The 27712-nt window shown below is 40.4% G+C and overlaps 1 protein-coding gene across 1 annotated transcript in view; it reads right to left on the minus strand.

Annotated features, from left to right (window-relative positions):
- The window catches only part of shoc2 (SHOC2 leucine rich repeat scaffold protein), a 100731-nt gene that overhangs the window by 34995 nt on the left and 38024 nt on the right, over positions 1-27712 (minus strand). Inside the window, exon 3 of the mRNA XM_028795838.2 lies at positions 9911-10048. Coding sequence (XP_028651671.1) covers positions 9911-10048 — 138 coding nt within the window. The remainder of the gene's footprint in view (positions 1-9910; positions 10049-27712) is intronic.

A 27712-nucleotide genomic window follows, 5' to 3' on the forward strand; every position in this document is an offset into this window, starting at 1 on the left:
AGAAACAAAATTGTAGACCTGCACCAGGCTGGGAAGACTGAATCTGCAATAGGTAAGCAGCTTGGTGTGAAGAAATCAACTGTGGGAGCAATTATTAGAAAATGGAAGACATACAAGACCACTGATAATCTCCCTCGATCTGGGGCTCCACGGAAGATCTCACCCCATGGGTTCAAAATGATCACAAGAACGGTGAGCAAAAACTCCAGAACCACACGGGGGGACCTAGTGAATGACCTGCAGAGAACTGGGACCAAAGTAACAAAGGCTACCATCAGTAACACACTACGCCGCCAGGGACTCAAATCCTGCAGTGGCAGACGTGTCCCCCTGCTTAAGCCAGTACATGTGCAGGCCCGTCTGAAGTTTGCTAGAGAGCATTTGGATGATCCAGAAGAGGATTGGGAGAATGTCATATGGTCAGGATGAAACCAAAATAGAACTTTCTGGTAAGAACTCTACTCGTCATGTTTGGAGGAGAAAGAATGCTGAGTTGCATCCAAAGAACACCATACCTACTGTAAAGCATGGGGGTGGAAACATCATGCTTTGGGGCTGTTTTTCTGCAAAGGGACCAGGACAACTGATCCGTGTAAAGGAAAGAATGAATGGGGCCATGTATCGTCAGATTTTGAGTGAAAACCTTCTTCCATCAGCAAGGGCATTGAAGATGAAACGCTGGCTGGGTCTTTCAGCATGACAATGATCCCAAACACACCGCCCGGGTAACGAAGGAGTGGCTTCGTAAGAAACATTTCAAGGTCCTGGAGTGGCCTAGCCAGTCTCCAGATCTCAACCCCATAGAAAATCTTTGGAGGGAGTTGAAAGTCCGTGTTGCCCAGTGACAGCCCCAAAACATCACTGCTCTAGAGGAGATCTGCATGGAGGAATGGGCCAAATACCAGCAACAGTGTGTGAAAACCTTGTGAAGACTTACAAAAAACGTTTGACCTCTGTCATTGCCAACAAAGGGTATATAACAAAGTATTGAGATGAACTTTTGTTATTGACCAAATACTTTTTTTCCACCATAATTTGCAAATTCTTCAAAAATCAGACAATGTGATTTTCTGGATTTTTTTTCCCCTCATTTTGTCTCTCATAGTTGAGGTATACCTATGATGAAAATTACAGGCCTCTCTCATCTTTTTAAGTGGGAGAACTTGCACAATTGCTGGCTGACTAAATACTTTTTTGCCCGACTGTAAATGTTATGACTCAATGGTCAAGATAGGTGACCAATGTAGGACAACAGCAGACATTAAAATTATATGATAAACTATTTCCTCTCATTCTGCATGAAAAAAATGTTTCTCAGCCATCACTATAAAGCACAGAGTTCAGCAACATTTAAACAAAATCTAATTTTAAATGTAGTATTCCTTAGCTTTGTTTATCCCTGGAAAAATAAGCCGGAGTTGATTTTTTTTTTTTTTCAAACAAGTGAAAAGAAGTGTAAATATCAAAATGTCAACATTCATCCAATAGGACAGGTATGTTTCAAGTCCATACCTTTACTGATTCATATTTAGTACATGTCCTTCATGTGTCATGTTTTGAAACAGTCACGAGCATACAGTGTTGCAATAAGAACAGTAGAAATGTGTTTTTTTGCATACTTGTAAAGAATGTCATTGCGTGATCTGCACGATTAATGAACCCCTAGTGACAAGTATAGGCTACTATAGCACAAGACTTGGTGTCTTCCACATTTCCCAAGATACAATTGACAGGTAACTGCATTGTAAACATTGCTTAGGGGTCTAACATCTTTGTCACTCTACTTCACCACAATCTTTTTGGTATTAACCAACTTGTACGAAGGCAAACATTCTGGCATTCAAATTCAGAAGGCATACATCATGGTGGTTTGGTCATATAGTGCCGTTGTGACAGTGCAGATTGGCTACACACTACCTGTCCCTTCTGGGAGCTTCCTGAACCCACCCCCGCTTATAATGTAACTAAGGTATGAGCTGGGCAAATGAGGACACTCGCAAAACAAAGAGTAGATGAATAGAAGATTCAGTACTTTTATTAAAATTCAACTAATTCAGTGTTCAAAGTGCAGTGCTCCATTCATTATAAACGAATAATCCAAAAAAAAAAAGTTCAAATGATAGTGGAGGTTACTTTACAAATCTCCGAGACCTGGTGCATCTCTAGCCTGACGTCTCCTCCCTTTAACCTAGACAGACCTTGCAGGAGGTGAAGATGCCCAACCGACAGGTACAGCCCTCCTTCTACAGGTCTGTGTCCCTACAGTCCCATGGCACCAAGCAGAGCTCCCAATCTGGGCCTCACTCAAAGGCTCAGGTCTCTGCGGCCATCCATGACACAGACAGGAATCCATATCATAGCCTCCCCAGACCTGCACAGAAGAGGTACACAGGTCACTCCAGCGCACTAATTGCTCAGTGGAAGTAACCATCTTAAGCACCCGAGCATCTGCCACACCCCCCGCAACCCCCACCCAAAATGGACTCTCCTTCCGGCTACCTGCTTCCTCTCTCGCTCTTGTACCGGTTCACTCTTCCATCTTCCTGCCTGGTTCTCTAACATTCTTCTAACCTTCTTTCTGCTCTTCCTTTCACCTACATTTCTATTCTTTCTGCCGTGCCAGCTGTCTTTATCTTCCTCCGTGCCTTGATAGTGAACTTTGGCAAGCCAATGATGCAATTCAGAGCAGGCGTGCTCCATCTTAAATCACCCCAACAACCTCCAACAACTGTGCAAGCACACCCACCCACAGAGATCAAGTCAGCTATTCATTTATTTAAAAACAGACTGCTGCTGCTGAACCATGGACCAGCTATACCACAACCATATGCATCAGTTCCACTATCCATATCACCATCTGATGACCTAAACTAATGGCCAGTTTTAGATTGAAATTGAACCTTTACAGCTTCTTTTTTATATGCCTTTGTGTTTTGTCTGAAGGCTATGCCCCACACATGAATATTGATAAGTTACCTAAAAGTGGTAAAACCAATAGAAATCCACTAGCTGGCAGCAGAACAGTGTCCAGAGAGTTATTCGGACTTAACACTGTAAAGCAGATCACTGCAAGTCACTCACAGTCTGACTCAAGCTTAACCGTAATTACATAGAATTCCAACCCCAAGTCAGTCATGGGGTTAATGCCAAGGAAGTTAAGATGACTGGTTTTAGCATGAAAAAGGACACCAGCTGTGTAAAACAATCCAATTAAAGACAAGGCACCTACAGGGTGGGGCGGAAATAACTCCCACATTTCGAAAAATCACTGTGGGGTCCCCAAAGCAGGTAGAGGGGTGCGGTCCGTTCCGTTAGTTAGGGTACAGTAATAAAGTTTTCAGTAGTCACCATGCCGTGGTCGGGTGAGCATCGAGGCTTTTTTTTCAAAAATGGCGAATCTGTAACTGCGACGAAGAGGGCGTTTCGCACGCGGTTCGATTTACGTGCTAATGAAAGTGTTCCAGACCAGAAAATGATTTTGCTGTGGATTCAAAGAGTAAGGGCAACAGGATATGCAATGAAGAGAAAACCACCCGGACGTCCCAAAAATGTGAGAACACCCGAAAACATCGCTGCAGTGAGGGCTTCGATTGAGCTGTCTCCAGTGCATTCAGCATAGAAACATGCCTCAGCTCTTCGGATTTCAGAAAGAACTGTGAGGCGAATTTTGCATACTGACCTTCATTGTGACATTTTGTGACTTTTTTTCTGTGGGGGTACCTCAAGGCCGAGGTTTCAAACATCGTCCTCGGTCCTTGGACCAACTAAAGGAGGCCATTCAAGAAGAAATTGAAGGAATTTCGACCGACATGCTAGCGACAGTGATGGAAAACGTCCAAGAACGGCTCCAAATGTGTATCAGCCATCAAGGCCACCATTTGGACGATATAATTTTTAAACCTTAAAATAAAAAAAAAAACTTTTTTATATCTACATTTGGGAAATAAGTTTTTGGTGATACCTCGTACCATTTTTTTTCCAATCCCCCTTTGAAATGTGGGAGTTTTTTCTGCCCCACCCTGTACATACCAGTCACATCTCCTACAGTGTTTGATCTTTGTGCCCATGTTGAGTTGTTTTGAATACAGAATCTGAAGTAAAAAATATTCACACCAATATAACACCAACCTATTTTACACAACTCTTAATATTTGAAATAAAACTTCAAGTTTGAAATCTCTCACCTTGAAAGTGTGGGCCAACTGCAGTAAAACAAAACCATTAGCTACAGGACTGACCTGGTGTCTGTCGCTAGTTATTCCCAATTTAATCTACCTAGATTTATCTGCTCACCTTGATACTCCCATGAATTGAGAAATAATTTGACCCATCCAAACTTTCAGTGGTGCCAGGCTAGACCAAGGTCTTTTCTTCTCTATTTTCAATGTTTTCCTTAAAAAAGTAATTTATTCAATAGCCCTGATTTGATTTCTCCTACTGCACTGTTTGGCACTCCATGAACTTAAATTCTCAAAGGCCACGTCTTTATTTTGGACTTTCTTAATATACAGTGCATCCGGAAAGTATTCACAGCGCATCACTTTTTCCACATTTTGTTATGTTACAGCCTTATTCCAAAATGGATTAAATTCATTTTTTTCCTCAGAATTCTATACACAACACCCCATAATGACAACATGAAAAACATTTACTTGAGATTTTTGCTAATTTATTAAAAATAAAAAAATTGAAAAAGCACAAGTATTCACAGCCTTTGCCATGAAGCTCAAAATTGAGCTCAGGTGCATCCTGTTTCTCCTGATCATCCTTGAGATGTTTCTGCAGCTTAATTGGAGTCCACCTGTGGTAAATTCAGTTGATTGGACATGATTTGGAAAGGCATACACCTGTCTATATAAGGTCCCACAGTTGACAGTTCATGTCAGAGCACAAACCAAGCATGAAGTCAAAGGAATTGTCTGTAGACCTCCGAGACAGGGTTGTCTCGAGGCACAAATCTGGGGAAGGTTACAGAAAAATTTCTGCTGCTTTGAAGGTCCCAATGAGCACAGTGGCCTCTATCATCCGTAAGTGGAAGAAGTTCGAAACCACCAGGACTCTTCCTAGAGCTGGCCGGCCATCTAAACTGAGTGATCAGGGGAGAAGGGCCTTAGTCAGGGAGGTGACCAAGAACCCGATGGTCACTCTGTCAGAGCTCCAGAGGTCCTCTGTGGAGAGAGGAGAACCTTCCAGAAGGATAATCATATCTGCAGCAATCCACCAATCAGGCCTGTATGGTAGAGTGGCCAGATGGAAGCCACTCCTTACTAAAAGGCACATGGCAGCCCACCTGGAGTTTGCCAAAAGGCACCTGAAGGACTCTCAGACCATGAGAAAGAAAATTCTTTGGTCTGATGAGACAAAGATTGAACTCTTTGGTGTGAATGCCAGGCGTCACGTTTGGAGGAATCCAGGCACCACTCATCACCAGGCCAATACCATCCCTACAGTGAAGCATGGTGGTGGCAGCATCATGCTGTGAGGATGTTTTTCAGCGGCAGGAACTGGGAGATTAGTCAGGATAAAGGGAAAGATGACTGCAGCAATGTACAGAGACATCATGGATAAAAACCTGCTCCAGAGCGCTGCTGACCTCAGACTAGGGCGACGGTTCAACTTTCAGCAGGACAACAACCCTAAGCACACAGCCAAGATATCAAAGGAGTGGCTTCAGGACAACTCTGTGAATGTCCTTGAGTGGCCCAGCCAGAGCCCAGACTTGAATCCGATTGAACATCTCTGGAGAGATCTTAAAATGGCTGTGCACCGACACTTCCCATCCAATCTGATGGAGCTTGAAAGGTGCTGCAAAGAGGAATGGGCGAAACTGGCCAAGGATAGGTGTGCCAAGCTTGTGGCATCATATTCAACAAGACTTGCTGCTGGAATTGCTGCCAAAGGTGCATCGACAAAGTATTAAGCAAAGGCTGTGAATACTTATGTACATGTGATTTCTCAGTTTTTTTATTTTTAATAAATTTGCAAAAACCTCAAGTAAACTTTTTTCACATTGTCATTATGAGATGTTGTGTGTAGAATTCTGAGGAAAAAAATGAATCTAATCCATTTTTGAATAAGGCTGTAACATAACAAAATGTGGAAAAAGTGATGCGCTGTGAATACTTTCCGGATGCACTGTATACCCACTGTTTTGAAATAGCGATTCATAAATGTATCTCTGTTCCTGCATTACAACAAAAATTGTGGGCAATGTTTGTGTGCTGTGGAATGAATTGACTTTTCAAGGAGAATGTGCCAACCTGTTTGAAGACTACAACTATGGATCATCGACTTGCTGTAAACGTCTTGTGCCTAGTTCATAAAATTAAAAACTTGAACTAAAGACTGATTCCTTGTGCCTACAGAAATTTCTCAGGGCATGAAAGCTAGTATGAAATTTATTATTTTTTAACCTAATCCTTTAAAGTTATCTGGTAGAGTCTATAGCAAAAATTAAACAGTGAAAAATATACATTTGCTGGCCAAGGACAAAAATGTTCATTGTATTTACTTTCAGGTTCCTTCTTGTTCAGATTTTTCTTTAACTGTTGGCATGAAAGGAACACACCAAACTTCTGCTTTTATGCTGATTTACAACAAGTTTGAGTAATACTGTGGTTGTTAGGAGTGTATTATTTAGCAATACTCTATTAATGCCACAGTACAGTAAATACAGTGCATCCGGAAAGTATTCACAGCGCATCACTTTTTCCACATTTTGTTATGTTACAGCCTTATGCCAAAATGGATTAAATTCATTTTTTTCCTCAGAATTCTACACACAACACCCCATAATGACTACGTGAAAAAAGTTTACTTCAGGTTTTTGCAAATTTTATTAAAAATAAAAAAAACTGAGAAATCCCATGTACATAAGTATTCACAGCTTTTGCTCAATACTTTGTCGATGCACCTTTGGCAGCAATTACAGCCTCAAGTCTTTTTGAATATGATGCCACAAGCTTGGCATACCTATCCTTGGCCAGTTTCGCCCATTCCTCTTTGCAGCACCTCTCAAGCTCCATCAGGTTGAATGGGAAGCGTCGGTACACAGCCATTTTAAGATCTCTCCAGAGATGTTCAATCGGATTCAAGTCTGGGCTCTGGCTGGGCCACTCAAGGACATTCATAGAGTTGGCCTGAAGCGACTCCTTTCATATCTTGGCTGTGTGCTTAGGGTCATTGTCCTGCTGAAAGTTGAACCGTTGCCCCAGTCTGAGGTCAAGAGCGCTCTGGAGCAGGTTTTCATCCAGGATGTCTCTGTACATTGCTGCAGTCATCTTTCCTTTTATCCTGACTAGTCTCCCAGTCCCTGCCGCTGAAAAACATCCCCACAGCATGATGCTGCCACCACCATGCTTCACTGTAGGGGTGGTATTGGCCTGGTGATGAGCGGTGCCTGGTTTCCTCCAAACGTGACGCCTGGCATTCACACCAAAGAGTTCAATCTTTGTCTCATCAGACCAGAGAATTTTCTTTCTCATGGTCTGACATTCCTTCAGGTGCCTTTTGGCAAACTCCAGGCGGGCTGCCATGTGCCTTTTACTAAGGAGTGGCTTCCGTCTGGCCACTCTACCATACAGGCCTGATTGGTGGATTGCTGCAGAGATGGTTGTCCTTCTGGAAGGTTCTCCTCTCTCCACAGAGGACCTCTGGAGCTCTAACAGAGTGACCATCGGGTTCTTGGTCACCTCCCTGACTAAGGCCCTTCTCCCCCGATCGCTCAGTTTAGATGGCCGGCCAGCTCTAGGACGAGTCCTGGTGGTTTTGAACTTCTTCCACTTACGGATGATGGAGGCCACTGTGCTCATTAGGACCTTCAAAGCAGCAGAAATTTTTCTGTAACCTTCCCCAGATTTGTGCCTCGAGACAATCCTGTCTCGGAGGTCTACAGACAATTCCTTTGACTTCATGCTTGGTTTGTGCTCTGACATGAACTGTCAACTGTGGGACATTATATAGACAGGTGTGTGCCTTTCCAAATCAACTGAATTTACCACAGGTGGACTCCAATTAAGCTGCAGAAACATCTCAAGGATGATCCGGGGAAACAGGATGCATCTGAGCTCAATTTTGAGCTTCATGGCAAAGGCTGTGAATACTTATGTACATGTGCTTTCTCAGTTTTTTTATTTTTAATAAATTTGCAAAAATCTCAAGTAAACTTTTTTCACGTTGTCATTATGGGGTGTTGTGTGTAGAATTCTGAGGAAAAAAATGAATTTAATCCATTTTGGAATAAGGCTGTAACATAACAAAATGTGGAAAAAGTGATGCGCTGTGAATACTTTCCGGATGCACTGTAAGTTTCTCCGAAAGAGATCAGAGTCTCTTTTAAAGGATTTGCATTTGCTAAGCTATTCATGAATGCTAAAACTTTTTGCTGCAAGTCTGCATGCATACAGCATTTCAATACAATTAAAGACCAACACATGCCCATCTTCAGAGCAAGATGACAGACATACTAAACTTGATGATTTTTATATACTGTACATATTAAAATTAATCCTTAGTCTTAATGTGATACACAAGAATGCAATTTTTAGACTGTTTAAAGCTACTGGCAAATAAAATGATATTTTTGTGAAGCTTTTAGTAATATTTTCGATTCCTAAGACAGACCAGATATGTTTATTTCTAGGTATAACCAAATACAAAAGATTTCATGCCTTTCAGTGTTTAATTACTCTAACTTAAGCCATAACTAACACTAAAATATTAATTTACAAATTTGTCCTGAAATACAAGTTAGCAACATAACCTCAAAAAGTATTGTAATAATTGAACACATGTAAAAAATTTAACAAACCTGTTTAAAAATGATACTTATTTAACCATGTTTAGTTGTCATGGCACCCAGATATCTAAACATATACTGCATGATATACTTAAAGATTACATCTTAAACAGAAAAACAAAGCTGCACAAACCTAATATCAATGTGTTACACATAATTTAATGACATAAGATGGGAAACAAAAACAATATTTAACATTTATGGAACATTTTAATATAATGCACATTTAAACTCTGAATTTTGATCAAACAGAAAATATCAGAAGTATAAACTAAATCTAATATGTACATAAAAAGTTATTAGAACTATTGCACATTTTAAATTTCCAATAAAAGATGAAGCTGCATTATTTACTATTAAAAAAACAAAAATGAATGTTTTATACCCCTTTCAACATAACGTATGTAATATGTTAGTTATGTCATTTCATCTGCATGATTCTTTATCATATGGAGTTGTACTAGCGAATACTTAAGCATTGTTCCTCTGGGAAATTACTTTGACCATGAGGGCAAGCCATATGATCAACACTGCATCTTGATTAGATACATTCTTGTCTTCATTTCCCTTTTTTTTTTTTTTTTTAAACTTGGGTTCACTATAAGCGCTCATGTTTTCTCATCCTGGTAGACTGCTTTTGTTTTGAATGAAGAATGAGGACTGGATGAAGTGAAGCACATGATTGAATGCTACAGATTTATTTTTTTTGTGATTTTTTTTTTTTTTTAAATAAAAGGCATTGCTCCTGACAGCACACAGTAGGTAAGACCTTGCAACGTACATCCTGCCATGCACAAAATTAGTTTAGTGACAGCTTTTTATTGTCAGTATTCATAAATTCACTCTATTAACCAGTCCTATAATGTACCTTTAGAAGCTGAAAGTGTGAAGAAAGTTATCTTGTCCAATTTGACAAAACTAAAAACACTAAAACTAAAATAAAATCATGTCAACCACATAATGTTAGCATGAAAATTTGCTTATAGAAGATTTGCAAAATATTTTGTCTCAATAATAAAATTTAAGAATGAAAACAGCAATTTTCCCATTATTTCAAACATATTAATTTACTGCATGCATATTAGCAACAATTTAACTTCTATAAATACCTACCTATAGTATCCGGCAAATCGAGAAGTTCATTGTGCTGTAAATCAAGATTAGTAATTTGTGTGCAGTTTCCAATCTCTTTTGGAAGATGTTCAAGCTGATTGTGAGCTACATCCAAAGTAATGAGGTTACACAATTCCCCTGTAAAAAAAAAAAAAAAAAATTAAATACTTTAAAACCCACCTTAAATCAACTAAAAACAAGCTTTGTTAAAAGAAACAACTTCACTTCAGGCACAGTGTTGTGAAAATAATCCTTAATTTTCCTTCATAATAGCTCCAAATTACATGTAGTGATGGCAATGTAGTGCTTCACCATCAGTGAAAACAATGAAGAATGGCAAAGCCAGTGAGTGCCCACAATAGAAAATTACGAAATAAATGTAAAAATACAATGTGAAAGCACATTTAAACTGTGTATGTGTACAAGATATTTTTTTTATTGCTCCATCGTCCTTTGAGGGTTAAGCTACAACGTCTAAGACACGTTCATTTGAGAGAAACTATACTAATTATGAACAATGTATTTTATAATGATTTAATATTGATAATGTCTTATTGTGTGTAATTTATCAATTAAACTATCACAGGTGTGCAAGTAAGCAAACCATTCGCAGTAGGTCTTGGAAGGTATCACCCGTGGGTATGGGTGTTCTACTTTGTATTTTTGCAGTTTATTGTGTTATTCTACTTCAAAGCTTTGTACTTCCTGTATTTATCTTTTAGTGTTTTATGCGGATATCATTTTGCATCAAATATTGTTTATATGATCTTATTTCTGCTTACTTCCCTGTTGTTCATTCTGAAAAGCACTTTTATTGGAAAGGTGCTATATAAACCATTATTTTAATCGACTAAAATAGTCTTTATGAAGAGAAACATAACCGTAGAACTACCCACTGCTAACCTATAAAATCGGGCCAATCCATATTACTAAACAAGAACGGTAAACCGGATATGGACGCAGGGACCTGCCCGTGGACACAAAAGACATAGTGCGCAAGTGCCACACAAAGCCCCCCCCCCCAGAGTGAAACGGGAGAGACTACGCACGTGCGCAGGCACCACACAAAGCCCCCTCCCCGGACCAGAGCAAAACGGGAGAGACTACGAACCGTCAGAGTAGGAAACAAAGTAAAACGTCATAAAGAGGTTAAAGAACAGGGACAAACACATGAAGAGCAGGTTACAGAACAAAGCCCCCCTCCCCAGAGTAAAACGAGACAGACTACTAACCGTCTGACATGCCGCAAGCAGGATAAAGCGAGGTCAGAAATAAAACACAGAGTAGGAAACAAAGTAAAACTTTATAAAGGAATTAAAGAACGGGGACGAACACATGGAGAGCGGGTTACACGGAGTCCACAAAGGTTCATACATCAAACCCGAGATGGTACGGGCACGCGTCTGAAACCGCGGAAGCAAAACTGTCTCGGCTCCAAAACCAAACAGCTCAACAACTAACACAGCTTCGACACCGAGCCCGCGTGGACAGATCTAATAAACGTGGACGCCTACAATGCGCGTCTCAAACTGCGTAGGCAAAGCAGGCACGGATTCAACACGACACAGCTCGAGTGACCGAGATACAAACACGTGCCTGCCTAGATATAATTAATGAACGCAGGCGCCTACAACGTGCGTCTGAAATGCCGCAGACCAGGCAGGCACTGCTCCAAAAAGAAAGAGCTCGACTAAACGAGATACGAAGTGAAACGGGAAACACTACTACAGAGTCCGCACTGCTCCACAATGCACCACATGATAGTTCGGAAAGAGCTTTGTAGTAACAGTGGGGAGACCCAGAGTGACACGGGCGAACGCTCCGTATTAAACATACGTCATCCTCACACGTCCAAAATATACAGCATAGGTGAATCACATTACAGTGATGCATTATTAACAGTACGATAAACATCACAGTATCGCAAACAAATGAAAATTATTACTCGAAAAAGGGAAAATATATTCACCACGCACCAGGTGTCATTGAAACAAAAGCAGAATAAAGCGAGATCAGAAATGAAAGACAGAGTAGAAAGCAAACTAAAACGTCAAACAGGTTAAACGAGGGGGCCAAACACATGGACAGCAGGTTACAGATAATGAAGACCGGAATTCAAAAGCTTCAAAAACAAAAGCTCGACTGACCGGGATACAAACTGAAACGGGAAACACTACGGGGTCCGCAGTAGTCCACAATGCACCGCATAATAGTACGGACGGAGCTCCGTATTAACAGTGAGGCGCCCCAGAGGGACACGGGCGAACGCTCCGTATTAAACGTGCGTCATCCTCACACGTGGCTCCCCAGCGGGCACAGGTTCAAAACGCCGGGGGTAGGCGAGCGAAGCAAGCAGGGGGCGGAGCCCCCTTGTAGATGCACCTAAACTAGATTCAGGCTGAAAAGTATATGCACATTGATTATACCATGATATATAATGCAACCATGATAATTTTATACACTTTTGGCCATACTGCCCACCCCTATTAAATGCATTAAAAAAAGTGTACAAAATTCTTGATTTTACTAGCTTATTACCTTATAATCTAATTAAAAACCCATCCCAAACATATGGTGGCAAATTTGAATGCCATCCTCTCCAGGAGGTACTTTCTTGGAACACTGTTAGCCACATGCTCATTCCACCAAGGTATGCTAAGAAACACCTCTGAGGGTTCTAACCACTGCTATCAGTCATTCAATGCTTCCTCCCAATGTAATCGTTAAGTTCATTTTGAAACATCTGCACAATATACATTTATTTATATAGTATCAGTGGTGCCCCTCATATGGACTTGAGCTGCCTGAAACCTCATGTAAGATCCATTTATAACATGATGGTGATTTTAAAGTACATAAACAGACACACTCAGTATTTACGTAAAACTAGTTTCTTTCAACTGAGGCTTTTATCTAATGGTAAGTCCTTCTTATCATTTCAAGATTTGGAAAGGGTTATACACGCTTTAATTTCATCCTGACTTGACTACTGAAATGTACTTTATGTTGGCATCAGCCAGGCACCTCTCACACATTTATAGTTGGTCCAAAATGCTGAAGCTAGTTTTTTTTTGTTTTTTTTTGTTTTTTTTTTAAAAACAGGAACATGCAAACAAGAGCACATTTTTCCTTTGCTGGCCTCCCTGCACTGGTTCTAGTTTAGGTGCATCTATTGTTTTAACGATGTGTTTACATAGATTGTTGCGGACACAAAACACACATTAAATTTTTTCTCCTTACAATTCTGGGTAGCTCACTCCCATATAATCAGTCAAGGAAGGAACTGGGAGAACTTTTTGCCCGTTCTGAGGTGGTGGGGGGGATGGTATAACAGGCTGCTTGGGCTTATCGACACATTTAGAAGACAAGATGCTGACTGAGAGGTGCGAAGAGATTTAAGGTGGGCCGGATTTACGAGTTTTTTCATTGGCTCTGGTAATTCTAGTGTTTAAGAAAGAACCCTGATCAGTTTCACTGTTGGGCTTGGAGGATGCAACTCTTCCTCTTCAAGTGGGATTACTGTCCTCATGAGTCTTCATGCTACCCCAGACACCTTCTCTTCTTTGGCTACACCAAATCAGACCGTCTGACCTACCACACTCTTCTTCACACCTCATTTTAATGTTTCCCCCTGCAGAGACTCATCTGCTCCTTCTCTCACAGGTGGAATCACTACAATAATGAAAAATACAAATGTTATCAAAAGTAGCTGGAGCTCTACTACTAGTTGATTCTGCTGTCCCCGATTATAGTAGTGGTAGTATATACAAGGAAGAATGATTAGTATTCATATCTATATAGAGTACAGACTTAAAAATATTTCATTTATTTATATCTATTCTTATTTGCAGATATATGTAAACATGTGAAAATATACTTGGGGTATTGTCAGAAGTTGATATTTAGAAAGGGCAGCTATTGAGTGGTAAGAGAACCAGTGCCTGTGGTTTTTCATGTTTTTGTAATAAATGACAAAATGTAGACATGAACTATATAATGTGTAAAGGCCGATGGCCAAATATCAAATAAACACTTTCACAAAAGGTGCAAGTACAATACTACAGCTTCCATGGTGCAGCGGTTAGAACTGCCGACTTATAATCAAGAGGTCGTGAGTTCGAAACCATCTCCCCCGCAAATTTACAGTTTTGAGTAGTGAACTCAAGTGAACTACTCTTGTTAATATCATACTATAAAAACATACATCTGATTTGTGTCTGTAATAGCTGGTGGAAATTTATAGTACTTGTAAAAGTTAGCGTTTTTTTTTTTTTTTTTCACTTTTATTCTCTCAGTCACAATCACAATACAACAACCCGCCCCAGATCTGACGCGGTTACTTTTTATCTGAAACTGAATAACTGTAGATGTGAGTGGCGTTTTGAGACAATGGAACTGAAACTGAATAACTGTAGATGTGAGTGGCGTTTTGAGACAATGGAACTAAATATTCTCTGATCTGGAGGGATAAAAGCTGACACACAAATGCTGGTGAATCTGTCTTGTTCGGATCTCACCGTCACTTGTTTTTATTTATTTATTTTTTTTATTCAGTTTTATTGAGTGTTCCTGCTCATGCTGAATTAGTATGCACCTTATGGTCCATGATGTCAAAGCCGCATTGACAAAAAAAGCAAAAAAAACAAAACAGAGACATAGGTATATGTGATATTTGGAATAACTCATTTTATGACCTGTATAGTACATTTCGGAAAACATTGTGGCACCGATGCAACGTTATTCATATTCATTCACATGCCTTCTTGCGCTTGTAAGCAGTGACCGCTTTTATTTATTTATTTTCGATCTTGCCCATGCAGTCTCCACTTTTTGGTGCATGGTGCTGTTTCTATTGTACTTCAGGACATGCAGAGGAAAGAATAGTACAAAGAGTTCAATTCCGTGCTATATGCAATCATCAGATTCAAATGTTAACAGTTCCCACACACCAAAGGACAGTCTTTTCTACATTTACGACATGTATACCTGTTGCAATGCACACACTTCTCTCTATGCTGTGGTTCCTATTACATTGAAGGGGCACTTGACACTGACTGAGTTTGCTTTACTGGGGGAAGCGGCTGTCTTGGAACAGAAGCTTGTCGATGTTGCATCCTCTTTTGCTTTATTCATCGCCTTTTCTTGTAGGAAGCAACGACGAAGTTCCTCTACAAGGTGAGCAAAGAACACTCTTCTTTCCTCAGTGGCCCCTGTGTATGCCTTGTACAGTATATGTGTGCTGATCATCACCAAGTCAAGCGTGTTATAGCACACAGCAACCGACCACCTGCGTGCTCCTGCTCGCAGTGAATAAGCTCACGCCTTCTAGTGCACAATGTCAACACAGCACTGGGCAAAAAAGAAAGACAAATATATGTGACATTTTGAAGAAATAATTTGATGACCTGAATAGTACCAATCAGAAAACATTGTCACACTAATGGAATATTATGATAATCAATCAAGGCAGGAACTTGGAGAACTTCTTGCCCGTTCTGAGGCGGTGGGGGGATGGTATAGCAGGCTGCTTGGGCTTATCGACACATTTAGAAGACAAAAGACACTGTCCAATGACAGTAGTTATGTCCTGCCAACAGAAAATAAATTTGTGATGTGATTTAATGTTTTTATGCAGACACTTTAATAATGATAAGGTGGCTAGCCCTGCATTTATCATTAGCAAAATAAGCCCATGCTCTAAAAACAACAAGATAAATGGGGGTAAAGTTATAGGAATACAATAATAAGCACTATTTTAAATATTTCATCCATATATATTGAAATACTATAAACTGTATCTTCAGGGTTAGAAAGCGATGGGTGAGGTTTCATTTGGTACAAACAAGGATATTTCTCCATGGGAACATTTTCAAAAATTGTCCACCAATGTCAATTTCTATAGAAATAGGAATCTGAAAAATGAAAATATCCTTGAGATCACTTAATTTCAGCTGATCGACAAGTTTGAAAGCTTTCTTTAGTATCCTATATTATAGGGTTTGTTCTGATCCAGCACGAAGTTCTATAGTTTTCATAGTTCAGTGTATCAAATCACATTGTGCTGGTTAAGTTTACAGTTTTGTTTTAATTCCTTTAGAAAGGTAACAACATGTCGAAGCATCACACAACTGAAACATCTTAACTACCAAAATTAAAAAGAAATCTGATGCTGGCACCCAAAGTTAGACTTAAGCCACGGAGAGTACTGTGTGTCTGATGGTTAGTTTTTCTGTAAAGCCTGTCAACACATATTTGACTGGACCTTCAAGGACACATGCAATGATCACCTTAGGTCTCAGGCATATCTATTATAAAAAGAATCTTGGGAGGAAGATGAGACGTGATCTTCTCGGAAGACAATTTGACATCCCACGAGAGACACTTTAATGTCATGCGAGACAAGGCAGTGAGACAAAAAGGACAGCCGCTGTACATGCTTTTAAATGATTGACGTGCAGCACGACAAACAGAACGCGCACCTCGGCAGCAGCAGCAGCACAAAGCCAGCAGCTGATCTGACCGCATCTCCTTAGCGAGCATTCAGCTCCCCCACTTCATAACACAAGTGGCAGAGACATGCAGTGGCAGGAGCGTAGTGCACCTGTGGGGGAGGGAGGTTGAGCAAAGTGATCGAGACTTGATCATCTTGGAGAGACACTGACATCACGCGAGACTAGACATTACAACCTTAGGAAGCAAAACCTGTGAAACGGTGACTTTTGCACGTCACGCCCTACTTATTTAAAACAAGTTCACGGACATCTAACCTAGCAGTTGTTGGAATGCTTTTGGCAGAGACACTTCATGTGCTCCCAGCTCTTAAAACAACGACAAGCAACAAGCGACAAGCAGAACACACAGTTCGCTGCCAGCAGCAGCCGCAAGTCAGCAGATAATCCAACTGCATCTCCTTAGCATGCGTTCAGCCTGTCATTTTTTTTTTTATCCTAAAGTGGCTTCAGAAAAAGGCAGCATATCTTTTTTTTTTTTTTTTAAATAGAGGTGGAATAGGGTTATGGCTAGTGGAGAATACCCGACTTGTATAAATTAAAAAAAATACTTGATTAACAACTTTTTCCTTCTGCAATACAGGTGTTCAGGACAAACAGTATCTGCCAGATTTTACTTTTATTGTACCTACTCAACTTTCACAAGTCTCCCTCCACAACAACATCATTAACCTCAATGATGTGTGGGCTTTTGTCACTAATAATCATCATACTGCATAAAAGAATACAATGAAATGCATAAGTGGAAAATGCACAAAAGTGTTCAAGTAACATGTATGTGACACAATATCAACAGAATTGGTGAGACATGGCAGCATTACCAGTATTTCAGTGTGATTGCATACTGGTGACCTGGGCAAAGTCTGCTTTTTTCAAGAAGCTTGCAAGGAAAAGAAGGTATTTAACCTTTCTAATAGTAAAGGGGAGAGCCCAAGCCAAATATCCTCCTAAAGCAGGCAGCACGAGATGGAACAACTGGTCTGATACAGTTGTGCTTAATGCTGAGAACCTTGAATTCAGACTCTCAAGAATATTTTTGGGCTCTTTGAAACAGATGATGAGACAGATGGTCTATAGTTGAAGTCATTGTTTGTTTCCAAGTTTTGCTTCAAACTAGTCAGGACATTAACTACTTTGGAGGGGACTCACCATCCCTCCACTATACCTTCTTATAATATTATTGAGGATTTGGACTCATATCTAATGCATTGGACAGCCAAAACAATCAGGCTTGATCCTAAAACTGATGAATACTTAAATATGATCAACTTTTGTTGAAGGAGCAATGTGCTGGATCATCTTCATGCCTTTGAGAAGGCTTTTACTAAATTCTCAAAGCACAGAGATGTCTATCGATTTGTATTTTAGGCCCCACTCACTAACAAACATTGGAAGACGCATTGACAACTGTATCAGTCTAAAGGTATAGGCTAATCCCTGCCCAGTGCAATATGAACCTGAGGTAGCATGCAAGCATTGTGTCTCCTACAGAGAAGAGAGTACTTCTCATCTATGGAGCTATCACAGTACAGGTAGTCCCCAGGTTACGGACATCAGGCCTACGACTTACGAACAAGGACGCAGCTGCAACACATGTGCCTCAGTAACTACCCGCTACAATAATACAGTAGAAAAAATTTAAACTGATTTTGAGAAAAAACAACATGGAATTTATAGGGCCTTATGTTGTCCACCAGTGTCAGAGACAATTCGGATTAGGATCCATTAATAAAAAACAACTGAAATATGTACGCTCCTAACTATTATTGAAAATGCAACCCACTTCCTCTCCCTCTCACAGCCACCCATGCAATTGCTTTCCCCATATAGTACAGTTTAGGCTCAAAGGAACCCGAGTCCACTTTGGCAGCATCAAGTGTAAGGACTGTGCTTCCCCTTAGTACTTGTATCAAAGTGGTATGAAATGTACAACTGTTTGCATTTTTAAAAGAGCTAGAATAGACCACTTCTACTGGTACATCAGCCACCTGCACATCTAATTAATTTGAATAAATTCTATTAATGTTTGGAGCATGTTGCATTTTATACATTGACATTACTAATTTTTAATGCCAACTTCTTTTGTTCATGCATATAGCACTGCAGTAGGAAGAAAACCCATCCTCCTTGAAGCTTAGCTATTACTGTAACACAAAAAAAATTGCAGAAGCTTACTGCTGCATTTAAAACAAAATTTAATGGCAAATGGGCATGTGGCTAGTTTGTCTATGTTCATGTGTGCTGGTCTTCTACTCCTTGTGAACTATACTTTTCAACAGAGCTAGACACTGTCTATACAGCAACAGACCCACTTCTGGATAAGCAGCAGCTTTCAGAATTTTAAATTACTGCAAAGAGATCTCAGTTTTAAATTGCACAACTCCAAAATTTTCCTAGCTAGCCGTTTTTAGCTTTTTGTTTCTTTCCAGTAAAACTTGACAGGCCAAGACTGGAAACCACAATTGCTACATACGACAATAAACATAAGAGATAGCTAATGGATGTAATGTAAACCTAACTCAGTGACAGTCTTAGCTGTCTACATGTAACCACCTGAAAGACCTTAAACTACATACAGTAAAACCAATATAAAAATGAGGTCTTGCCCCTAACACTATCATAAAAATACGCAATGATTTCCAAGCTTAAATAATGTCTGCCAATGAGAATTACATTTTTTCCTGTTTCTGTATCACTCTTATATGCACACTACATATCTATACAGTGGAACCTCGGTTCATGACCATAATTCGTTCCAAACCTCTGGTTGTAAACCGAATTGGTTGTGAACCGAAGCAATTTCCCCCCATAGGATTGTATGTAAATACAATTAATCCATTCCAGACCGTACAAACTGTATGTAAATATATTTTTAAAAATATTTTTAAGCACAAATATAGTTAATTACACCACAGAATGCACAGTTTAATGGTAAAGTAATGTAAAAACATTGAATAACACTGACAAACACCCAGGCTCCCTGCTCAGCTGCACGTACAGGCTCTCTCTCTCTCATCAGCACACGAGCCTGCCTGCTCTCTCTCTTACATTGCAGCAGTTCAGCAGTTCACGTCTGACCGAGAACAATGCAACACGTGCGGAAATCATCAGCGTACACAAACCGAAAGGGAAACTGTCTTGTTCGTATACAGAGTGTGTGGTCGTGAACCGAGGCAAAAGTTTGGCGAACTTTTTGGTCGTAAACCGAGTTGTTCGTGTACCGAGGCGTTCGTGAACCGAGGTTCCACTGTATATATAATTCACTAAGCAGCCGACACGGCACGCAAGACAACCATGGGATACGCACGACATAGCCATGCCCGCCAACTCACAGAGACCCGCACACCAACTCTAACACCATGGGATACGACGACAACTCAGAGCCATGCCCACCAACACAAAGAATTCACTAAGTCCATAGCAAGCAAGACGCACACAAGACAGAGGCAAGCCCGCCAACTCAGAGCCCCGTCCAGCAACAATTCACTAAGCAGCCGACCATGGCACACGCACGACACAGCCACGCCCGCCAACTCACAGGACCCTGCCCACCAACAATTCGAGAGAGCGCGAAAGCATTTGCCAAGAATGTTTTCATTAATCAAGAACGAAAGTCGGTGGTTCGAAGACTATCACATACCGTCGTAGTTCTGACCACAAACGATGCCGACTGGCGATCTGGCGGCGTTATTCCCATGACCCGCCGGGCAGCCAACCAGATATCCAAAGTCTTTGGGTTCCGGGGGGAGTATGGTTGCAAAGCTGAAACTTAAAGGAATTGATGAAAGGGCACCACGAGGTGTGGAGCCTTTCGCTTAATTTGACTCAACATGGGAAACCTCACCCGGCCCGGACACAGAGAGGATTGACAGATTGATAGCTCTTTCTCGATTCTGTGGGTGGTGGTGCATGGCTGTTCTTAGTTGGTGGTGCGATTTGTCTGGTTAATTCCGATAACGAACGAGACTCCCTCCTGCTAAATAGTTACACGACAAAAGAGCGGTCGGCGTCCAACTTCTTAGAGGGACAAGTGGCTTTCAGCCACGTGAGATTGAGCATTAACAGGTCTGTGAAGCCCTTAGATGTCCGGTGCTGCACGCGCGCTACACTGAATGGATCAACATGTGTCTACCCAGCGCCGAGAGGCGTGGCTAAGCCGTTGAAACCCATTCGTGACGGAGACTGGGGCTTGCAATTGTTACCCACGAACGAGGAATTCCCAGTAAGTGCGGATCATACAGTCGTACTGATTAAGTCCCTGCCCTTTGTACACATCCCCCATCGCTACTACCATGGTCGGGTGACCTGGTGGATTATATATAGAAAAGCAGCCGGAACCGCAAAGAACAATGACAAGTCAACATGGCTCAGAGGTGCATGTGGACTGTACACAAAAGAAAGCAACTCAGGTGAGGAGTTGGGGGCGGGCACATGAGCAGGCAGTGCGTACTGAACGATGACTAAGAGATGACTAAGAAATGACTAAGAAATCAGCAGACTAGAATGGCGGGGGGGGGGGGCCGGGGCGGAGGGGGTGGAATGGATGTCCTTCCCCCCTCCCCCCGTTCCGCCATCCGCACCTGAGCACCATCCAGCCCTGTCCCTCGCTCTGGGAGGTGGAGGCGCGACGGCGGTCCTCCCGTTTTGAGTCACGGACAATTGTATGTTGCCCTCTCCAGAGTTCCATCTTTTCATTCACCTACAGTCGTATCCTCAAACCCACCCCATTTGGACAACTGTGTCTTTCAGGAAGTGTTCACCCATCAATACATAATTATGTGGCGTATGCTATGCCGCAGGTTGGCTAGTGGGAAATATTCTACATCAACTGGCCAGCTAGCTTTCCGAAAATGATCGATACCAATATCTACATGAAACAATTTTTCACACCAATGTCTTCAAACAAACTAGATATGAGTTTTTAATTGGCTTTCTTTTTTAATATAGATGCATCCACAGCAGGATGTGGATGACTAAGATTTACACTCCTGTGTTAAAGCTGCTTCTATATAATATGCTGGGACCACAAATATGGCTGACAGTTTACTGAAATATTTCTTGAAGGCAAACACTTGTTTCAATAAATCACACCCTTTCATGTCAGTTAAAAAAAAGTACAATACAAACTAGTTACTATGATGCATCTCTGTTAGATCTGTGGTGGGTTGGCACCCTGCCCAGGATTGTTTCCTGCCTTGTGCCCTGTGTTGGCTGGGATTGGCTCCAGCAGACCCCCGTGACCCGGTGTTCGGATTCAGCGGGTTGGAAAATGAGTGGATGGAAGGATCTCTGTTAGATACAAAGCACCACATTCAAACTATGGACACACCCATGGAGTATACAGTACATGTGGCTCCCAGTACCTGTCTTTTCTTTGAAAAAAATCTGAAATAAGTAGATAACAAAATGCTGTTTACTTAAACTTAAAAAGCACTCAAGCAAATAAAATTCTGAAACCCTCATAATCTAATTAACGGTCGTGAGCAGCCACAGTCTATCTTAGCAGCATTTAATACAAGGTAGGAAACCGCAAGTAAAGTGTGCCACTCCATCAAAATGCCCACTCTTGCACATACCTGAAAATCAGTCACAAAGGACCATTTTAACATTGCCAATCAACCTAATCAGCATGTCTTTAGGAATGTAGGAAGAAATGCCACACACATTAAACTCCACAAGAACAAGAATAGAGTGTCAGATTCAACCCTATGACAGTGGATCTATAAAGCAACAGTAATACCCACTCCACCACACTGTTCTCTTTTTATGTTAATACATAAGCATTAAAAACAAACCTACATAGTGTATTTTGTGTAATTTTATATGGATGTATTTATAAAGGAGCATGAGACAGGAAGCAACCATTAGTGGGAAAACCACACTCATATCAATATGTCTGGAGCAAGTATCAACCCAGCAACAGGCAGCATACAATGGGCTAAGAGTGACGACAAGTTATCAAGCACAAAAGCCATGCATTTAGGGGAATATATAGCGAGTAGCAAAACGACTTTTTTTTTTTCTTTTTTAACCCATTCATAAAACATATTTTAGGTGAAAAGATGAATATGAGATTAAAGTAGAGAATGTGACCTTTTGTATCTGGGCAATGATTAACATATAACAAGCAAACTATCTTGGAAAAAAACATACCCCCTTGTCCTTTGTTGTAGGAGCAGGTTCCAATGCATAAAATGCAGCCGTGAGAAAGAAAGAATGTGAATGTTTAAATTATGCAAGCAAAACACAGACTCCTGTGTCCAATGACTTATGTACCAAGACTGAATGGAAAGAAGAAAAAAAAAAGGGGGGGGGGGGGGGGGGGGGGGCGGCTAGATTGCAGTTGAACTTGTCATACCTACAATCCCTTTACACTTGGACCAGCTAGCAGGCAGCATGTCACTGGCTGTCAAAAAAATTGGTAAGCTCACAATACTTAGGAAATTAGAAACTCTGCTAGAAACTCATTGCAGTTGCACAATTTGACATGCCCTGCAATTTCTGCTTGTGTAACTTGACATGCTCTGTTGACAAGGTTAGCAGCTGCAGTTGTCAAGTCTTGTCTTTACATGCAATAACTGCCCCAAATCTGTGGCCAACAGACGCTTGATAACTATTGCAGTCCTTTTTCAATTAGTGCTTTTCAATTTCTTCCTCCAATAAGCAAAATACATTCTTAACTAGGTTTAAATCATGAGACTAACTTAGCCGGTCTGTAACATTCACCTTTTCTTAATGATGAATCCTTAAATAGGCAGGCAGTATGGTTCAGGTCATTGTTATATCGTTAACTTGGAGGCATTTGTTTAGACTTCAGAATTAATCCTGTTGCCACTATCATCAATAGATCATCAACAAAGACCAGTGAACCAGTTCCAGAAACAGCTATGCATGCACAAGCCATTTTGCTAACTCCTCCATGTTACATACAGTAGGTGACCTGGTATGCTTAGGATGATTTGTAGTCCCCTGTCTCTCTCTCCACCCTTTTTCCTTCTCACTATTCTGGTAAAGGCCCAACTTTACCTCAACTGTCCATAAAAAGGCACTCCTGAAACCTTCTGGCTCATTTTCGTACTTTGCGAATTCCATCCTGGCCTTTCTGTTCTTGGTGGTGATGAGATGTTTGCACCTTCTAGTTTATCTTCTGTATTCCTTCTCTTTAATTCTGCTGCAAACCTAAAATACTGACAGTTTCACCCCAGAACCTTATAAAACCGCCTTATTTATTTGGATGTTATTTTTGGGTTTTTCACCGCAATAATTTGTCATCATCTGCTGTGGTCATCATGGGATGGCCTAATCACTACAAATTGTTTACACCTCCAGTGGGTTCTCTTTTTCAAAACATTCCACATTGCAAACTGTGGAATGCCTGGTCGATAATCAACAATTCTGATTGGTATTTGCTTTAATCTCATTTTTTAAGAAAATGGTTGCTTTTTTATCATGGTCAATTTTCTAAAGGTAGAAAACAAGATGAAAAATATCAACATCAGACGCCAAATGTGTAGTGTTAGTTGTTGCAGATGGAGTTCACTCTCATGGCGCTTTTATTTGTTGATAGTTAAGGGAATATGGAACACATCAGCAATTAGAATCACCAGTCATTCTTTGCCCTGATACTTTTTCTCACCTGGAATTAAGGCACTAAACATGAATTATTTTTTCCCCAAATACCATTTATGTTGTATGTAAAACATTGCCCTGAAACAAAAGCTGGTATTATACACAAATGAAATTTATTTTATCTTGTACCATTTTTGTAGAATAAATGTTTGAAATGTGGTCCTTCTTTTTGGCTCACCCTATATATTACACTATAATTTATACACATATATTAGCACACACACACTATATATATATTACATACAGTGGTGTGAAAAACTATTTGCCCCCTTCCTGATTTCTTATTCTTTTGCATGTTTGTCACACAAAATGTTTCTGATCATCAAACACATTTAACCATTAGTCAAATATAACACAAGTAAACACAAAATGCAGTTTTTAAATGATGGTGTTTATTATTTAGGGAGAAAAAAAATCCAAACCTACATGGCCCTGTGTGAAAAAGTAATTGCCCCCTTGTTAAAAAATAACCTAACTGTGGTGTATCACACCTGAGTTCAATTTCCGTAGCCACCCCCAGGCCTGATTACTGCCACACCTGTTTCAATCAAGAAATCACTTAAATAGGAGCTGCCTGACACAGAGAAGTAGACCAAAAGCACCTCAAAAGCTAGACATCATGCCAAGATCCAAAGAAATTCAGGAACAAATGAGAACAGAAGTAATTGAGATCTATCAGTCTGGTAAAGGTTATAAAGCCATTTCTAAAGCTTTGGGACTCCAGCGAACCACAGTGAGAGCCATTATCCACAAATGGCAAAAACATTGAACAGTGGTGAACCTTCCCAGGAGTGGCCGCCGACCAAAATTACCCCAAGAGCGCAGAGACGACTCATCTGAGAGGTCACAAAAGACCCCAGGACAACGTCTAAAGAACTGCAGGCCTCACTTGCCTCAATTAAGGTCAGTGTTCACGACTCCACCATAAGAAAGAGACTGGGCAAAAACGGCCTGCATGGCAGATTTCCAAGATGCAAACCACTGTTAAGTAAAAAGAACATTAGGGCTCGTCTCAATTTTGCTAAGAAACATCTCAATGATTGCCGAGACTTTTGGGAAAATACCTTGTGGACTGATGAGTCAAAAGTTGAACTTTTTGGAAGGCAAATGTCCCGTTACATCTGGCGTAAAAGGAACACAGCATTTCAGAAAAAGAACATCATACCAACAGTAAAATATGGTGGTGGTAGTGTGATGGTCTGGGGTTGTTTTGCTGCTTCAGGACCTGGAAGGCTTGCTGTGATAGATGGAACCATGAATTCTACTGTCTACCAAAAAATCCTGAAGGAGAATGTCCGGCCATCTGTTCGTCAACTCAAGCTGAAGCGATCTTGGGTGCTGCAACAGGACAATGACCCAAAACACACCAGCAAATCCACCTCTGAATGGCTGAAGAAAAACAAAATGAAGACTTTGGAGTGGCCTAGTCAAAGTCCTGACCTGAATCCAATTGAGATGCTATGGCATGACCTTAAAAAGGCGGTTCATGCTAGAAAACCCTCAAATAAAGCTGAATTACAACAATTTTGCAAAGATGAGTGGGCCAAAATTCCTCCAGAGCGCTGTAAAAGACTCATTGCAAGTTATCGCAAACGCTTGATTGCAGTTATTGCTGCTAAGGGTGGCCCAACCAGTTATTAGGTTCAGGGGGCAATTACTTTTTCACACAGGGCCATGTAGGTTTGGATTTTTTTTTCTCCCTAAATAATAAAAACCACCATTTACAAACTGCATTTTGTGTTTACTTGTGTTATATTTGACTAATGGTTAAATGTGTTTGATGATCAGAAACATTTTGTGTGACAAACATGCAAAAGAATAAGAAATCAGGAAGGGGGCAAATAGTTTTTCACACCACTGTATTACTAGGGAGCTTTGCCCCCTGCTTGCTTCGCTCACCAACCCCCCCAGCCTGCGCTATGCACCAGCCACTTCGCATATCAGCCGTTCGCATATGTGGATTGTACTTTCACCAAACAACAAATCTTTTAATTCTCATGGATTCACCTCTTCATTGGGAAGAAACACTACTTTTCCCTAATGGCAACATGAATTAGATGATCTACAAGTCCCCGACTTAAAGTTTAAATCCAAACAATATATTCGATCTCTTTTCGCAGTTCTGTTATTTCACCGAGTAATAATTTCCACTTGTTTGCACTAATGCAATCTTTACTATCATTTTTTTGAGACTTTCAAATTTTAGTACTTTCATCATCTCTAACCTGCTCTGCATGTGTATCGTGCCAACGTTATTGAATTCTTCAGGATGTTCTACTTTGTCATCTACACTTTGTCTTTTATTTCCAGCCCTGGGCATGGTTTTCTCTCTTGGCACAAAGTCTCGTCTCGCGGGATGTGAAAGTATCTCTCTGAAAAAGTCACATCTCATCCCAGGATTTTTTTTTATTATAATAGAGAGATAAATATTATATATATATATATAAAAAAAAACACAGGGTGAGCCAAAAAGTACCACATTTCAAACATTTATTCAACAAAAATGCTACAAGATAAAATAAATTTCATTATGACACAAGAAATGGTATACAAAATAGATTTTTTTCATTGTGTTTTAAAAATTATGTCTTCAAGGTGGTGGTCATCATTAGCAATACACTCTTCGAGACGATTTCTGAACGCTCACATGACTCGTTCGACCATTTCAAGGGAACCCATAATACAATACCCCATTGTCCCAGTACTGTTTCTTCTTACTGTGTAGCATGCAGATAGCCTTTAATCAGGCAAATAAGTGTGGGGGTAGAATCCCCCCTTCAACAGTGAAAAGTGAAAACTGGCATGGTAGGTTGCATGAAAAAAGTAAAAAACCTGCCTTGCAGCAATTACGTTTTATTCAGAGTTAAATATGACAGCATCAAATTTATTTCAAATGAGCAGATTCTTGGAAAGATGGCCTGCAAATTGGATTGATGAAATCGTTCCTTTGATAAAGGCCATATGTGAAAGTAACAATTCCTTCAAATGACATGACTGTCTTTCCCAGGTTTGGTTACTGCCCAGAAGCCCTGAACTGGAATAAGCAGGTTTAATCGATAAAAGATTTGCACATCTACCTCTAAATAATTTGAGCAATGTCCACAGATACATTGGCATTGGTAAACATACAATGGTTTTGAAAACCAAAACAATGTTGCTGCCCGGAACCAGTTTAAGTTTAAAAACCAAGCCCTACTTTTATCCAATCTACAACCAAAATGTGGTTTTGCAAAGCTCTCTATTAGAGGAAGTGAAGTTGCTTACGAAAACAAAAAGACTAGACTTGTGCTGATAAAATACCAGGAAAGAGAGTCATTTTGCACTTTCTAAACCATTAAAATGCATGAAAACCACATGCTGTGAAAGAATTGTCATGCAATACCTCAAACTTACAGAAGCATTAAATTGTAAGGTTAAAAATGTTTAAGATGATATGAAATGTACAAAGAAACAAAGGCTGTTCAACTGTGCTATATTTAAAAAAGCACTAATTACTATTAGTATTTCAACATGTATTAGAAGTTTTCTTTATAGGTGTTCGGTACAAAATTGTGGATACAAGTAAATATGAGATATACATATATCACACACAAAAAAACTTAAGGGCAGATTTCACAAATGTTTTCCTTTGTGAAAAGAACTATAGACACATGGAATAAATTAC

The sequence above is a fragment of the Erpetoichthys calabaricus genome, chromosome 2, assembly GCF_900747795.2.
Source record: "Erpetoichthys calabaricus chromosome 2, fErpCal1.3, whole genome shotgun sequence".
Lineage (NCBI taxonomy): Eukaryota > Metazoa > Chordata > Cladistia > Polypteriformes > Polypteridae > Erpetoichthys > Erpetoichthys calabaricus.